Source organism: Gossypium hirsutum, chromosome A03, assembly GCF_007990345.1.
Source record: "Gossypium hirsutum isolate 1008001.06 chromosome A03, Gossypium_hirsutum_v2.1, whole genome shotgun sequence".
In the NCBI taxonomy this organism is placed as follows: domain Eukaryota; kingdom Viridiplantae; phylum Streptophyta; class Magnoliopsida; order Malvales; family Malvaceae; genus Gossypium; species Gossypium hirsutum.
In genome coordinates this window covers 76565705-76583595 of record NC_053426.1, presented here as the reverse complement: position 1 = coordinate 76583595, position 17891 = coordinate 76565705, and the positions used below count along the sequence as shown (strand labels likewise).

General features: G+C 36.4%; 2 protein-coding genes across 4 annotated transcripts; one reads left to right on the top strand and one right to left on the bottom strand.

The window, feature by feature from the left end:
• The first annotated feature begins 11613 nt into the window (after positions 1-11613).
• Positions 11614-13250, top strand: LOC107886426 (uncharacterized). The gene is made up of 2 exons (XM_016810381.2): positions 11614-12042; positions 12286-13250. The coding sequence occupies exons 1-2, from the start codon at positions 11920-11922 to the stop codon at positions 12715-12717; spliced, it is 555 nt and encodes a 184-aa protein (XP_016665870.1). The 5' UTR covers positions 11614-11919; the 3' UTR covers positions 12718-13250.
• Positions 13086-15241, bottom strand: LOC107886428 (nuclear transport factor 2A). Of its 3 annotated transcripts, none has more exons than XM_016810382.2 (2): positions 14610-15241; positions 13086-13425 (listed from the first exon to the last, which is right to left on the bottom strand). In XM_016810382.2, the coding sequence occupies exons 1-2, from the start codon at positions 14901-14903 to the stop codon at positions 13351-13353; spliced, it is 369 nt and encodes a 122-aa protein (XP_016665871.1). In that variant the 5' UTR covers positions 14904-15241; the 3' UTR covers positions 13086-13350. The 3 variants fall into 3 exon arrangements, with proteins under 3 accessions (XP_016665871.1, XP_016665873.1, XP_016665872.1); XM_016810384.2 differs by having other exon boundaries at positions 13086-13961; positions 14610-15212; XM_016810383.2 differs by having other exon boundaries at positions 13086-13955; positions 14610-15212.
• Between the last annotated feature and the right edge of the window lie 2650 nt (positions 15242-17891).

Sequence of the window (17891 nt, the reverse complement as noted above, 5' to 3'; positions counted from 1 at the left end):
AAGTGCTTAATTTGAAATTTGGGACTAAATTGAATAAATTGCAAAACTTGTGTTCTAGAAGTATTTTGCATAAAATTGAATTAGATTATTAATTAGAGGTCCTTAAAGAGTAATTTTACCAATTTCTAAGTCTATGGACAAAAATTGGACATGGATGGAATTTTTGGAAAGTTTAGTAGTAAGGGCATTTTGGTCATTTAGGGGTAAAATGAATTAAAATACAAAATTAAAAGCCAATTTTGCTCATCTTCAACCCCATGGCCGAATATAGCAAGGAGAAACCATGGCTAGGGTTTTTCAAGCTTCCAAGCTCGATTGTAAGTCCGTTCTAGCCTCGTTTTTAAAGATTTTTACGTTTTTGGAGTCCCGGTAGCTCGATTTAGCTTATGCTAGCAATAACTTAACCTAGGGTTTATATTTGGAAAAATACCCATAGGTGAAATTTGTGTATTTTGGTGTTTTATGATAGAATATGAGGTTTTAAATTATGTTAGACAACTTGTGCTACTCGATTTTAAGTGAAAACGAGCAAAAGGGCTTAATCGGTAAAAATACCTAATAGTCATAAGTACATGTTAGAGTGAGAATTTGATGTTGCCATAGAAGGGAAAAATGATCAGCATGTCATAAAATATAAGAAAATAGGCTGAAGTTTAATTTACGAGCTTTGGGACAAAAGTGTAAATATGCAAAAGTTTAGGGGCAAAATTGTAATTTTTCCAAAATATGATTTTGGGTCAATTTGAATAATGTGAGTCCTAATTAGACTATATTTTAAATGATAGAGCAAGGAAAACTGAAATTCGGGCTACAATGGGGAAAATACCAAGTTGTGGACGAAATGGTAAAAATAGCCATTTTCGCATACGAGGTAAGTTCATATGTAAATGTTGGTAACATAGTTATTATTTTAAATGTTTTAATGTTTTTTAAATGATATGATAATTATTATGAAATATTATACTTGTGATAATTGTTTGATAATGTGTCAAATTATGTGATATACTTGGAAAATGTGAAATACTACCGAGTATCGGTATCGGCATTCCGTAGAAGATGGTTGAGACACATGATTGGGAAAAAGGTCCCGTTGAACCTTAGGAATGGATTAGGATACAAGTGACATGTCACTAGGATGGTTGAGCATCCGAACTCGTTGAGTTGAGTCCGAGTTCACTTATGGATGCAAATGTCCGGACTCGTTGAGTTGAGTCCGAGTTCGAGAGATGTAACTAGCCATCCGAGCTCGTTGAGTTGAGTCTGAGTTCACTTGTGGATGCGAATGCCCGAGCTCGTTGAGTTGAGTCCGAGTTCACTTATGGGCGGGTTACATGGTAGCTTGGCTACATATGTGGCATTTATGTGCAAACTTTCCATGTATCCGAATTATATTCCGATGTGTTCAACGGGTAAAGTTCTCCTGAAATGAAGGAATACTCAAGATGAAAGGGACGTATTGGTAAGTGTTGTGAAATGTGTACTTTGAATAGGTATGTACTTAACCCTCGGGTTGAAAAATCGATATAACAACAATATGGTAAGATGATAAATGAAAATGTGATATGAATGTCTTGGTGATGATTATGCAAATGATGTTTTATGTTTTCTTATATGGTTATGTTACTTGCTATTTGCATGTGAACTTATTAAGCATTTATGCTTACTCCCTCCTTTTCATTCCTTGTAGTTTTGACAAGCCAGCTCGGAAATCGGAAACGGTCGGAGGCACGCTCACACTATCCGTATACCATCTTGGCATAATGGCTTGTATATTTTGAGTATGGCATGTATAGCATTATAATCATTTTGTATATATGGTCTTATGATATGGTTATTGAGTGGTATGAAAATAGAAATGCTTGGTAATGATTAGCCATTGGAATGGCTAATCATGATCATATTTGGTATTATGTATGTCAAATTGCTAGCTAATCCATGGAAACCATGAAATAGGTAAAATTTACCATAAAATAGATTCAGACAGCAGCAGTGACATGAGTTTGAAAAATCACTAAAAATAGTAGAAATGGAATTAAATAATGAATAAGTTATGGAATTGAATCTTGATGAGTCTATTTTCATATGGAATAAGCGAAACAGGTATATGAGCTATATTTTATGAGATGTTTAAATTTTTGTGAAACAGGGCCAGAGCGATTTTTGGATCCCCTGTTCTAACTTTGGAAATTCACCATAAATTTTACAAAGATAATAAGAAGTCATGCTTTATATTTAAAGATTCCTTATTGAGTCTAGTTTTATTAGAGACAAACGGCATAGTCATTGAAGCTCTGTACAGGGAGATATCTGATTCGTAATACACAGAGGTGAGAGTAGTCGAACCCTGAAATAGGGGAGAATTTAACTAATAAACTGTACTAATTGGCCTGACCAAAAATTCTAGAAAAAAATTAGTAGATATATATATGAGTATAGTTTCAGGAAAAATTTACGGAATTGGATTTCGAGTTTCGGAACTCGAGATATGATTTTTAAAGCGACTGTGATGCAGTTAGCCAGCTTGTCTGGAAATTTTAAAATGAATTGTATGAGCTGTTTAAGTAATGAATTAAGTCCGTTAACACCTCGTGTTCGACTCCGGCAACGGTCTCGGGTACGGGGCGTTACAGTGATGGTTGTTGTTTCATGATAAATTTAGATGAACAATGGTAGATGAGTGTTTGAACTATACAAATGAGCATATGTGAGCATTGGGTGCTAAGGGAAAAGAATCGGATACCTTATTATGTACCAAGACAGAATGTGAATTTGATTATGTTTGAGTAATTTATGTACTTAAAATTGATGTAGTATAAGTTACCATGTTCTTGCCAAAAATGTAATTGTTAAAGGAGGAGTTTGTTATTGAACATTAGGCTAAGTCCCTAGTGGATGGATGAATTGATAATAATTGTGTATAAAGATTTGCTTTACTATGTCTTTGTTAACAAGATGAGAAATGAGTTAAGATGGTCTTAGTGTACCGATTAGGACCTAAGGAGTTGAGCTTATTGATAGTATAGATTTCTAATGCACCTATGGTAATGGCCGAACATGTAGTTGTTTAATGTTTGAACAAGTGCCGTTTAGGTGTTCTAAATTGTCTAAATTAGATGTTAATCATCTAAGGGTTCGGCATTGTGCATTCTTGTTAAGAGTTTGATTTGAAATCATGAGGTTTTGTTGACTTGTGCTTAAATGGCATTCGGACATGGTCTATGAGTGTTTGCAAATCCGGTTTAAGTGCATAGGTGCTAAATACTTTTATTGGAAATTTTGATGTATAAGTAGTAAATTGATTCAAATGAATTGGTTCTAAAATGTATATGAATGCCGTATGATTGTGTTTGATTGGGGAGTAAATTGTTTGAGTTAGCTCAAGAGCTTAGAGGATCAAAGTTGGATAAGGGAAAGGAAAAAGTGATTGAATAGCCGTTGAAATCGTTCGACAACATCCGAGGTAAGTTTTCGAGTAATGAAACTTAGTTTATGATTTGATTAAGTCATGACATATAAGCATAACAAATAAACAGTGATATAATGATTCTACTTGAATTGTATATTGAGGTGATTAGTTTATACCTATGACGGGTAGCCGAATGTGCATAAGGATCATGTTATAAAGCAAATCAAAATCATGCTCTTTGTATGTGGTAATGGTTGATAAGCGTCTTGTGTTTGAATTATAGTTATGATAATGAAATATGGTTGTGTCATGATTTATTGGTATATGTGCTTGATTATTCGAATGATATCCGGGCTAAGTCCCGAAGGCATTTGTGCAAGTTACTATATCTGGGCTAAGTCTCGAAGGCATTTGTGCGAGTAGTTGCTATACCCGGGCTAAGTTCGAAGGCATTTGTGCTAGTGACTATATCCGGGCTAAGTCCCGAAGGCATTCATGCTAGTGACTATATCCGGGCTAAGACCCGAAGGCATTTGTGCGAGTTGCTATATCCGGCTAAATCTCGAAGATACTTGGGTTTGGAAGCGAGCGATCTTGCTGTAATAATTTCAATTAATACGCTCATAAAATACAAACGATAAGGTATGTTTCGTATATGCATCGGAAAGGTTGATTCCTTTCAAATAGTACTCACTCAATTGATTAACGAGCTTCCAGCCTCTAGTTAGGTTTGATACCCTATGTATGAATATATTGGTTGAAGCGTGAAGAAATTATGATTTTGAGAATGTGCGTATATGAAATTATTCATTTAGTCATATGAACGCTATACTTTAGTCGTAAATAATTTCGTTACTCAAAACTTACTAAGCATTAAATGCTTATTCCGTTTCTTTATTTCTCTGTTTTATAGATTTTTGTTCGTCAGCTATCGGACTCGGGATTGTCGAAGTCGAAGTCGTCCACACTATCTAAGCCCTTTTGGTACTCTTTTAGTTAAACGTTGATAATGGCATGTATAGGACTAACCTTTGTTGTTAATCAAGTACCTTTGGTAATGTGTATATATTCGGATAGCCATGCGAAAATGGCTTAAATATTTTGAGCATAGTATTAAAATCATTTTGTATATATATGGTTATTGAGAGGTGTGGAAATGCTTGGCAATGATTAGCCATTGGAATGATTAATCACGATCATATTTGGTGCTATGTATGTGAAATGGCTAGTTGAATCATGGAAACTATGAAATAGGTGAAATTTACCTTAAAATAGATGCTGACAGCAGCAGTGATGTGAGTTTGAAAATTCACTAAAAATATTAGGAATGTAATTAAATAATGAATAAATTATGTAATCGAACCTTGATGAGTCTATTTTCATATGGAAGAAGCGAAATGACCATATAAGCCATATTTTATGAGATGTTTAAGTTTTCGTGAAACAGGGCGAGAACGGTTACTGGATCCCCTGTTCTGACTTTGGCAATTTACCATAAATTAACCAGAAATAATTAGAAGTCATGCTTTATATGTAAAGATTCATTTTTAAGTCTAGTTTCATTAAAGACAAATGGGATATGTATTGAAGCCCTGTACAGGGAGATATATAAGTCGTAATGCATGAAGGTCAGAGTAGTCAAACCCTGAAATAGGGGAGACTTTAACTAATAAACTGTACTAATTGGACCGACCAAAAATTCTAGAAAAATATATGTAGATATATATATGAGTCTAGTTTCAGGAAAAATTTACGGAATCAGTTTGTGAGTTTTGGAACTCGAGATATGATTTTTATGGTGACAGTGACGCAGTTAGCCAGCCTGTCTGGAAATTTTAAAATGAACTGTGTAAATAAATGAATTAAGTTCGTTAACACCTCGTGTTCGACTCCGACAACGGTCTCGGGTGCGGGGCGTTACCATACTGGATCGGCTGTGTTGTTTACACGGTCATGGCCATTATTTGGGCCTATTGGGCCACACGAGCGCGTGAGCCCACGTGGATCGTATCATGGGCTTGGGCCCATTCTAATTGTTTAATTGTTAAGGTTACATGGGTTGCACGAGACAAATGTGGACCTACTGTTGGGTCGGTAAGTGCACCTAGACCCTAATTTATGTTATGACTATTGTACCCCTATAAGGTAAAAGACAGATATACCCCTGTATGTTGTATGACTGTTGAGCATGCCATCTTTATTGTATGAACATTTTTATTATGTTGCATTGCATGGGGTGGGATATATGATATTGGAGGAAGTGTACTGAAAGGCTATAAGCCTATACTGGTAGCTCTGCTGCAAATACTATTTGTGCCGATACCGATACTATATTCTGGAGTGTAGGGATGGGTGGGTAGATTTTATCCCCACATGGAGTGTAGGGCTGGTCGGAGTAGAGTGTAGAGGATGGATGGGTAGGATCTTTGTATGCATTTATGATACTGTACTGAGATGGGCTAAGCCCACACTGATACTGATACTATAATGGGCTACGGCCACACTGATATTGCGATTAATATGGGCTTAGGCCCAGTTTGTTCAACACTGTATGTTGACTGCTTGATATGTAGGGATTACACACTGAGTTTTCATAAGCTCACCTTTTGCTACCTATCTGTGCAGGTAATCCTTAAGCGGGTCGGCGCTTGAGGGGCTCGGGGATGGCCACACCATTAATTATGTTTCATTTCGTTTTTAGTAAAAGCAGTTTTATTTAGGGAAAATTTTATGTAATAAGGTCGTTCTAAGTTTGTATTTTTATTAGGGAATTTATTTAGATTGATTTATACCTGCTAGTACTAGGCTCGGGTTTTCAAAAAGTAAACGATTTTACAACTATCACGCGTATCTATTTTAAAAAGCTTTTGCTACAAATAATGTTTTAAAGCATAATAATGATTGAGTATGAAACATGTTTTGCTAAACGAACCTGTGGTTTAACAAATGAATAAAATAAGCTAGTTTTTCATAAGGAAACAATCGAGGTTTAAATGGATTATTCTAATAGAACTATATATTTCCAAAACTCACTCCAATGTGACACCATAGATGCGGCCATAACGTCTAGGCTAGGTTTGGGGTGTTACAGTGTGCCTCACACGGCATTAGACACGCCGTGTGTCTATGCCGTGGAAAAATAGGGCATACATACTAACTTGTCCACACGGCCACAAGAAACGTCATGTGCTAGGCCGTGTGAAAATTAGGGAGGTTACTGATTTGGGTCACACGGCCGACCACACACCCATGTGCCAGCCCGTGTACCACACACGACCAATAGACACGCCCGTATGTCTAGGCCGTGTCAAAATTGTGGGGTATACTGACTTAAAATCGTAGGGTACCCCAGGAGACACACGGTCGTGTAACATGACCATGTGTCACACACGGCTGAGACACACGCCTGTGTCTCTGCCTGTGTGGACAAAAATAGGCCATTTGAAAAGCCAAATTTTCCACCCTACAATCATGAACTCATAACAACCAATTTGAAATCATTTCCATACACTTATAGGCATCCAAAAACATACCAAGTCAATGTACCAAAATCATCACAACTTACATAAGTTTCTAATACATAAACTCATCATTTTATCACATACTTCATACCACAAAACTTACCAATTCAACATTCCATATTCAAACCATCACATAAGCATTATCATATGACTTACCTATCAAACACATCATTTAGGACAACTTAAAAAGCCATACATACCAATATTTACAAGCCAAATCTCATGGCTAGACAGTCATATCACAAAACCTATCAAAATAACTCTAGCCTATACATGCCATATACCATATGTACAATTCTCACAATGGTACCAAAATAGATGTCTGATAGTGTAAGTGAGTCGCTGAAGATCCCCGGATCCGAGCTAGCTTTATAACAATGTAAAACAGAGAACATTTCACACAGTAAGCTTCATATCTTAGTAAGTTCGTACCAAATATAATTAATAGTTCATATAATACAAAACATTAACTAATAAACATTTAGTAGTTCTTAAATCATCCATCAGTTCTATTCAATCACAATTGATATGTTCATACAAATTCATCAAGCTTCATACACATAGTATCATCTACCACATAGGTATCGTACATACCTAAACTTTCCCGTATTTATTCATTTTCATCCTCACCTCTCATTTGAATACATTCATTCATTCAGAAGTCTTTCCCTACTTTAAGAGCTTGCACACTTAGTGCATTAATGATTAGCCGAAGCTGTAACAATCTCATACACTTAGTGCCATCTCAAATAATCGAAACTATCTCAATATCACACACTTAGTGCCTCGTATAGCCAAAACTATTTCAATTCACACACTTAGTGTTATTTATAGCCAAAGCTATTTTGAATCGCACACTTAGTGCCAAACATAGTCGATTTATCACCGTACTCAAACCATATTCAAACATATACTATTTATGCATTATCAAAGAATTAGAATATAATTGTAACATCATTTATTATGTATGAACTTACCTTGCACTCAGAATTGACAATTCAGATCGTTTACTTGATAACCTTCAATTTCCCTCGATCTAGATTCGAATTCCTCTTTTCTTGATCTTAATTCAATCTCAAAGGGCCGAAACCCTAGAACTCTTTTTCTTTCTCTTTTCTTTTTATTTTCGGTTGATAAACATGATTATCAAGCCATATTTCATTTTGTTTTATTAAATTATAACTTATTAATTCAATTACCAAATTAACCTTACTAAAAACATTATAACATCACATATATTAAGTCCACAACCATCCACTAACCTTAATAGTGGCCAAATTTCATTTTAAGGACTTTACAATTAATAAACCATAGCAAATAAGTACTTAATCAAATAGAAGGCCACTTTTGTATTTTAAGCGATTAGGTCCTTTTTGCAAATTAAGCACACATATGATAAATTTTTCACACAAACTTTCACACATGCTTAAACACATACTGTAAACATGAAAAATAATATCAAAATATTTTTTAACTCGGATTTGTGGTCTCGAAACCACTATTCCAACTAGGGTCTAAACCGAGCTGTTACAGTTTATATGGATGAAATATTGTTTATATGGATGAGCTATTGTTTGCAAATGGATTATTGTTTATATGATTGAGAATGAAAATTTACTAATGTTGTACATGATATATGAATTTGGTATAATGCAATGTATTGAGTATTGAATTGAAATAATGGATGTTTACATGTACTTATCTGGATAAACTTGTTGATGAATGTTTGTGTTTAGACATTTGGAAGTTGAGTTGAGTATACCTTATTTATTGCCTTAATTGTATAAATGGTAAGTTTAATTCTGAATTATACGGGCTTACTAAGCTATAAAGCTTACTCTGTTTCTTTTTCCATGTTTTATAGAGGTTCGATAGCTCGCTCGTTTTGGACATGTCGGAGTTACATATCACACTATCTAGTTGTCGATTGGTACTTTTGAACTTGTGGATATGTAAATATGGCATGTATAGGCTAGTATTAAAAATGATAAGTATGGTTACTTGAGACAATGATTTTGGTACATTTTGTGGTATAAGTCTAAGCCATGTGATTTGGCTAAACTTGATATTATGTTTCGGTATGTTTTGGTAAGTATTAGATGAAATGGAATTATGCAAATGTTATCTTGATATGTGGTTGTCATATGATTGGAAAATGCATGATTTTAATTAGTTATTTGAATACTATGTTTAATTGGTATCATATATGTATAAAATTTATTGGAATAGCTGCCTATTGAGTTATGGATTGATGAAATTTTATGCTTGTGCATGTATGTGAAAATAGGGTGGTAAAATGGCTTTGCAAATAGCCTATTTTTGCCCACATGGGTAGAGACACGGGCGTGTGTCTCGGCCGTGTGTGACACACGGTTATGTTACACAGCTGTGTGTCCCCTGGTGTTGAATTAAAATGAAGTTAGTATGCTCCACACGGTCTCACACACAGGCGTGTAACCGCCCGTGTGGTACAAGTCAGTATACCCCCTAATTGGCACACGGCCTAGCAACGGGCGTGTGACTTGGCCGTGTTGCATAATTTAGTATACCCTATAGTTTTGGCATGGCCTGGGCTAGACACACGAGCGTGTGGTCAGCCGTGTGACCCAAGTTAGTATGTATTCTTTGTTTTTACACGGCCTGAGACACGGGCGTGTCTAGAGCTGTGTGAGGCACACAGACTGTTCACACGGACGTGTGACCCCTGTATGTTTTACAATTTTTCTTAAGTTTCTAAAATTTTCATATGCTATCGGTTTAGTCCCAAACCACTTTTAAAGCATGTTTAAGGCATTGTAGGCTATTATAAGGGACAAATTGTTTGAGTTTGAATGATGATTGTATGATTTGATCGATGTATGAAAATAGTGCATTTATGTGTTATTAAGTCTGGTAATACTCTGTAACCCTATTCTGGCACTGAATATGGGTGAGGGGTGTTACACCCTCACCTCTTCTGGAACTCTTCTCATTCAGCACCAGAGGGATTCATCACATTGAAGCCCAAATCAACACTGGTAAACTAGCGCAAGCAGTCAAAATTCACCTAACTCACATCAAAAGTCCCATTAATAACCTAGGTGTGTAGAATATGGTTGTATCTTAATTTGGGAATATAATTTGTTATCTCCATCGTGGTATCTGTTTTGTACTATTCTAAGGCTTCCTTGTTCGCCTTCTGCACTCTCTCCAAGTCTGCTAAGTGTCGTTCCTCCAGGGACTTGATCTGGCTCTTCAGTTGGTGTACACTATCCTCGAATTCCATCTTTAGAGAGTTGTACTAAGTCTTCCAGCTAGAGACAGACTTCGCAAACTCATGGATATGGTGGGCTGTAGCCTCTTGTGTTTGACGAAGCTGAGCCAGTTTTTAATCTCAATATGCCAAGGCCATTTCTAACTGGGCCCGTCTAGCTTCACTTCTACTACAACGCTTTCGAAAGGCCCAGCCAAGAAAGCCACATTGATACACCATTATCTAGTAGGAGTCCACCAACTCTGTTAGTGATGGTTGGTTAGCTTCAGAGGACAAGGGTAGAGTGCATTCTTTCAACTCTTAAGGGAGGCCACTTTCCTTCCGTTGGCTGATTTCGATTGGAGAGAAGGATGCTGACCCCCATTAAAAAGGTCCCTCCATGAGAATAACCTTGATGACCCACTAGAAGAAAAGGGATTTTTCTTTAAGCCAGTAGGGATGGAAGATCGTATAGAAAGGGCAGTGTTGGGAGAGGGCTCTTGAGGCGGACTTTGGGAGCTAAGAGTTAAGTCCATTAGAGTGGCAAACTCTATTTTCGGGATGAGTAGGGACAACCAATAAAGTAATCTCCTTTTTAGAGCTAACTGGTTTCTTGCTTCGCTTACGGCGGACCAATCTACTGCCACTGCTCTCATTGGTACTATAAGAGCCCTTTTCAGTCCTTCTCCTTTTGTGGCTACTACCAGGCTGCACCCATGTATCAGCCACTATAATGGCCTCATGTGTCCTCTCTATCAAAGGCTCCACGTCCATGTTAGAAAAAATCTACTTTGAAAATGGTTTTCTTACACAGTAGAAAATTAAAAATTTGAAAACTAACCCAGTTTGTGATATTTATAGCAATAAACCTTAACTGGATACGCACCTGTGTTTTCTGATAAACAGATCATTTATGGTTCACAGAATTCATGGGTTCTTCACACAACTTGGCTATATCTCCCTTTTCGACCTCAACCATGAATTTAAACTACGCTGAAAGAAATTTCTTAGACACCTTTACCATCAAGATCACTGAAACTCAGCTGCGGTGCAACCTTTAATAATTCATCCCACAAAACTCAGCTGCGATGCAACCTTTAATAATTCATCCCACAAAGCAAGCATTGTTGTTAGGGATAGTCAAGGCTTGATGGTTTTGGGAGCCAACGCACAACTGGCTGCACATCAGCATTTGTGGTTAAAGCCTTTGCTCTAGGGCTAGGTTTTTAACTAATTTTCCTTCACAACTGGCATAATACCATCCTCGAATCCAACAACAAATCCTGCATTGATGCATTGCTCGGTGAAAATGATACGTTGCTGCAATTTTTTATGAACTTAACTCCCTCATTTCTTCTATTTGTAATTGTTCATTTTCTTTTTCTCCTAGGGAAAGCAGTCATAAAAAATAATAAGATTCAATTCAATTCATAAAATTATAATTTATTAAGTTTAAGTTTAAATAAAGTCGAATTAAAATTAAACCCACTTAATCAAATCAAACACTAGATTTGGAGAAAGAAAAAGGCATAGTTGGACTTGGAATGGGTTTTGGATGTGGGTTTCATGAACATTCGCAGATTGGGCAGTGGGCCAGACAAGATGACATCATAGCCTAGTGGCCTCAACTTTGTTATAGCTTTAGGGGGTTTAGACATCCATTGCACCTGTTCAACGTCTAAGCGGAAGAAAAACCTCTCACCGGCGGCTTTCATCCACCTCCAACAAAGAAAGCAGTGAAATTTCCATGTTGAGAACCAATGGAATCAACTCAAGATATTGAGCTTATCAATCAGGCAATCCAGAAACTCTTAGAAGGTACCACAGTAAAAGATATCTCTGAAAACGATAATGACCACCTCCTCTCCAGATTGTTCTGTCAGGTATGTACACTACATCACAAAATCCAAATCTTAATCTAAAACCAAACTATTCATTCATTCAGAGCAACTTCATATGAACTAACCAGACCTCGTTTGCAAAATCCCCATTTAAGATGCCCTTACACTCGCCAACTCCATAGTTCTAATTCCCCCCCATCAAAAATGGGTTTTTCTTCATCTTGAAGAACTGATTTAAACATCATTGGGATTTATTTTTAATGTTGTAATGCTGTTGTTGAACAGTTAGAATCATTAAAAGAAAATAACAACCTGAAGCAATCTGAAGTTGAGGAGTTAAATTTTCCAAGGGCTAAAGATGATAAAGCAGAGGCAAAAAGTGAAAATGGCAGTGGACGTGGGGGAATGGGTGTTGAAGAATTGGTGAAAGAGCTTAAAGCAATAAAGAAGCAGAATACCATAACCCATGGCCTTCTTTCGGTGATGATTGTCGTCACTTTGTTCTGGCAAGTCTCTGAAGCATCACTCCTCCTCCAGGTTAAAAATGGTCTCACTCACCCTTTCAAATCTGTTGGAAGTTGGCTTGTTACACTGCTCAAAGGTCGAGCCAAACCTACACAACAACATTGTAATCACCTTGTTGATGCTTCAGCTTCACCTCCCTCTCTTCAACTTCCCGAGTTCCCACATCTGGGATCCAGCGGTGAAGGACACTGAGTGGGAGCCATCCAAGGTTTTACCAATCATAGTTTTTGTTTATTTTGTTCAAAAGTAAGTAGCAAAGTATCGAAATAATAATTTTATTTAGGATTCCATCTATTATAATCAATCAATAATCCAAATTCTACTCTCCTTTGCTTTGGTTTTTAACTCAGTTTTAAAGATTGTTTTCATTGGGCTTTTCTAATCCAATAATACATCTGTGATTCCAAGATAATCATATGTGCTTGTGTATATCACAACATTAACCACCCAATGTTTCAAAACCAAGGTCCAGACCCGTGTTATGTGCACGAACAAGATTCAATCCTTTCAAACGAAAATAATACAAGGAAACAGAAAAAACATTCACAGTGGGCATACAATTGCATATACATATCTATGATTCATTTGATTTGAAAATAACTGAAATAAGTCTCAATCAAAACATCCAATTCACAGGATAGCGTCTTTGACCAACTGAACCAATCAGTCCCTGAAATATGGAGAGATATGGAAACCATAATGGAACACGAAACATAATCATCCCCCAAAAAAACAAAATTCCAAATTTCATTAGAGCCTAAAATAGGCAAAACGTGTTTTAAATCCTCAGGCATTGTATTCCCATCCCTTGATTAATCATCGTCTTCACGCGTAGTTCAACCTGAATATGTCATTCAACACATAAAAGCTTCCCTGTGGCGTTGGCATCAAATGAAACATCTGATAGCAGAATGCAACATAAAGATAACCTAGGTTAGTAAAGTTGTTAATGAAACTGAACCAAGGCATTGGTGGATGCAATATCTATTAGTTTTCTAAACAGAACATTAAAAACATAATGTCTTTGCATTCATAATTTTAGGCAACATAAAACGGTTAACTACTATGTTGCTCAAATTGGGGTGTTAATGTCGATGTCTGTATATTCAATTTCCTCCAAGTTATAAAATTTAGAGGATCTTGGAGGCTCATATCCCCATATCTATACCCAAAAATATGTTGAATACAGATGTGTACTTCAAAAAAAATGTAATCTGGGATAAACATTGGTTAACTATCAACATAGATGAAACACATATAAAAGTTTGCTCCACGTGAATGAAAGACATAAACCATAAGGAAATCATCAATGTCTCCAGGTGAGGAAGGGGCATGTGGTAGTGGATTTTCTTTTATATCCAGTAGAGTCGCAAGAAACAACATCAAGGGAGATGGCAGATAATTGTTCAGAGTGAGCACTGAGAGGACCTCTGTCACTTATGCGAAAAAGACAAGTATAAAAATGAAATGAGTACAAGCAAAGGGCGCAATAAACAAAATGAAACAAAAGCAAGCTCTTGAATGCAGTGTCTATAGTATAATTACCTACACAACTACGGCCCACACCACGCTTATAGCAAGAGGATAGGAATATCCAGGACCGACACGGTCCAAATAATTGATGACAAGGAACATGTAAATGTGCAGTTCCAGGTTGCAAAACAAAGTAAAAGTGGAGCAGGTTCTATGGAAAGATGGTGGATCCAAAAACAAATCCACATCTTCCAAAACGTATTATGGCACAATTTAATGAAATCGGGTTTATAGCCGAAATAACATTTTTTTTACCTGAACCAATCCCATCAATATAGATGCAAAATGAATGAAAAATGTGCAATTCCTGGAACTGTAATCTTAAGCAAATCCGATGAGCATTAATGCTTAAACATCACAGATAAGACCATTATTAAGATCCCATAGAGAACATTTCCATTCCCGCTCCGGCTTCGGTCAGATCAAAACACCAACTTAAAAGATCCACCAATACGAAATGGAATCGTGAAATTAACACAAGGATATAACCGATGAATTCAAGAGTGACACATAAGATTAGCCGTAGATGGCTGAGCTAATAAGAAAAATACCTGGCTGAACTTGAGAGCATGCTGCTCGCCAACGAGTTGGAGGTTACCGCTGACGAAGACGAGCATGCCGCCGGAGCCGGAAGGCTGGCAATCGACGGTGGTGATGTTGTGCTTGCACTGCTGGAAAGGAAGGCTGGTGAGTTTAACGACGATGCTCTGAGAGCCCTGGATCTTTTGACCTTCGAAGGTCAACATGGAACCTTCCTGGTAGAGATTGGCTAAACCGGCCCGGTTGGCATCGAATGTGGAGTAGTAGTGCTCGACGAAGGCCTTGGCTACTGCGTCTGGATCCATCTCACTTTTTTTTTCTTTATATGAAATTGAGTTGTGGCTTCTAAATCACGCCACCAAAGCAGCAGCAGCAGCCAACAGAATGAAGAAGAAGAAGGAGAAAGAGAGGCGACTGGCGAGCCAAGATTTGAGAGAGGGTTTTCCTTTTTTATCTCTTTTTTTTCTTATTTATAATAATAAATATTGAGGTGTATTTATAGGAGGATTGATCCAACGGTTCATTTTGAATCATAAAAAATTAATATCAAAATCGAACAGTGGATGCCTGCCGGCGTGTTTTTCTTAATTTCATTTCTTTCATTTATTTTATTTATCAGTCACTGTAGAAAGGGCCCTCACTTATACACCCTCTTTTCTTTGCGTCAATATAACGCAGCTAAGCCAAGCAAATTTATTGGTAAATCTTAAGAATAGTCCCTCTACTTATCAATTTGTTTGGATTTAATTCATTACTTTTGTTTGATTGAATCTTTACTTTTTAAATGACTCATTGTCAGTCCATTGAATAACTTTTCTTTCATTAATTCCGTTTAAAATTGAAGTATAATTACCTGTTAAACCTCTAACACTTGTAACTTTTGTGAATTTGGCATATGCTTCTTCTTTTTTTTTCTATCTTGAACCCTTTTATCTTTTGAGTTTTTATCAAATTGAAAAATTTTCACTACAATTTAACAAAACCATTAGAAATTATACCATATGTACAAGTACATTATAATTGTCGTGCTCCTATTTTGTTGTGTATGTCACTCAGCAAGTAATTTAAAATTAAAAAAATTAAATATATAAAAATTATAAACATTTTTGCTATACCCCTACTCTGCTTAGATATGTAACAACAAGAGAAGTGATTTAAAAGGCCCCTACAGATGAACTTCCAGTTGGTCACCTCATAATCAACCATTAACATATTTTATGCCACCCATAGGAAAGGCACCCCACCCGCCTTTGATCGCCTGTTCATTATACTTGTCCATGGGTCGGGTCGTTCGCCCAAAATATAAGAGGGTTTGGACAAAAATATAGGCTTAAAAATTGAGTTTATGCTTATGAATAAGACCCTTTTAAAAAATAGATCGGGTTTCAAGTAAAGTTTTTTCAGCTCGAGCCTAGCCTGATTTTATTAACCTAAATATTTTACCCCTGTTCCCAGCAAACCAAGTTCCTCATATTCCTCTTTCTCTTCCCAATCCTTAATTCCCTTTTCGATCTCTATTTCCCCTTCCTTAATCCTTAATGACTAAATTTTTTTTCTTCATACTTTTTTGCCACTGATGCTTCTTGCTTCATTTGTCATATCTACTTCTTCCTGCTTCCTAGTTTTCTTTTCTTTTCTTTTCAAGTTGAGGGGGAAAAAAAAGGAACCTGATCGAAGGTTGAGAAGTTATCAGCAATAAACCCATACTTCTGCTTTGTAGATTGCTTTCTTTATAGTTGGGAAGGTTTATTATGACTAGTACTATCATTAATCGAAGCAGTGTTTCCCTCTCCGAAAGTAGAAACTTGTAACGGTGCGGCAGCCATGGATGGTCTGTTTAGAAAGAAAATTACCCATCTCATTTTCTTTTTCGTCGTCTTCTTTTCTTTGATAAAATTAGTTTATTTATATCGTATTATTCTAAACAAGCATAATAAAGAAAAATAGTAAATGTTTTGGGGTTTGGTGAAGCAAGAATATATATACACACTGGCTTACCTCATTTCATCAAAGGAAACCTAAATATTTGGTGTAGAAATCCTTATGTTATGTGAAACGAAAAGAACCAAATTTGTTCTTTTCTTCAAGCAAACAATATGCTCATAAAAAAATAATAATAATTTTTTTAAAAAATTGGCCAAATCGGGCCAGGCTTGAGTTTCATATATATAAACTGGGCCGGGTTTTGACAAAAATTTAATCTTGTTTTTTGGGTCAGGCCAAGCCTAAGCCTACCAATCAAGCTTAAGATTTTGATTGGACTTAGTCAGAACCTGACCCAACTCGACCTATGGACACCTCTACTGTTCACTTTCCTATCAAGCCACCTACTATTAGCGACCCATTCTTATCCCCAAGAGGGGACCACCAAGGGACTATTGAAGCCTAACAAGCTTCTACTACCTCCGTAAATGGAATGTTAGAGTATGCCCACACAAAATTAAACTTAACAACAACCAACATATAACAGGCCTGCCACTTGACTGGCCACATGAGCAGGCCATCGCTCGTGCTGTTGATGACGTAACATTACAAGCAAGGAGACCTTCTCCCTATGTATACCCAACATACAATACAAAATTGATTTTCTTCCCACTTTTACTCCCTTTAGCAATATACCCTAGACTTGCTACTTGACTGACCACACGAGCAGGCCACCACTCGTGTTGTTGATGACGTGACATTACAAGCAAGGAGACTTTCTCCCTATATATACCTAACATACAATACAAAAGGGATCTTATTCCCACTTTTACTCCCTTAAGCAATATACTTTAGTCTCCCTTCTCCTTCCTCCTCCTCTTTCTCCTCTTCTTTAGATACTTTGACTCTCTGCCTATAACAGGTGAACCGGTCTCCCTGTCACCATTATATTCTCCTTTTTTGTCCCTTTTTGTTAAACATTGGTATCAACAAATTTCAAGAATTCTAAAAAAATTAAAAACTCTTCAAAATTAAAAATTAGAAAAAAATATAAAAAGCTCGTAAAAATGATCCCTCTATTTTACAAATTGCTCATTTTCAACCATTTTTATAACTTTTTTCTCTTAACTCCATTTAAAAATATGATGTAACTTTTTGTATTTTACTTACTATTGCATATGTAGGGACGCCGCGAAGGGGGAGCAAGCTAAACACCCCCGCCCTAAAAAAAAGCAAATTATGTCCCTTAAAATTTTTAAAATTTTAAGTTATTTTAATAGTAAAAATATACTTTGAATCTTCAAAGATGATAAATTTTAATTTAATCCCTTTAAAATTCTAAACTAACAAGCATATTTTTAAAAAAAATG

Coding starts and splice junctions, on each gene's coding strand:
- LOC107886426 (XM_016810381.2), top strand. CDS start 11,920: ATGGAATCAACTCAAGATATTGAGCTTATCAATCAGGCAATCCAGAAA. Junction 12,043..12,285: donor TCTCCAGATTGTTCTGTCAG/GTATGTACACTA, acceptor GTTGTTGAACAG/TTAGAATCATTAAAAGAAAA.
- LOC107886428 (XM_016810382.2), bottom strand. CDS start 14,903: ATGGATCCAGACGCAGTAGCCAAGGCCTTCGTCGAGCACTACTACTCC. Junction 13,426..14,609: donor ATGCTCTCAAGTTCAGCCAG/GTATTTTTCTTA, acceptor TTCTGCTATCAG/ATGTTTCATTTGATGCCAAC.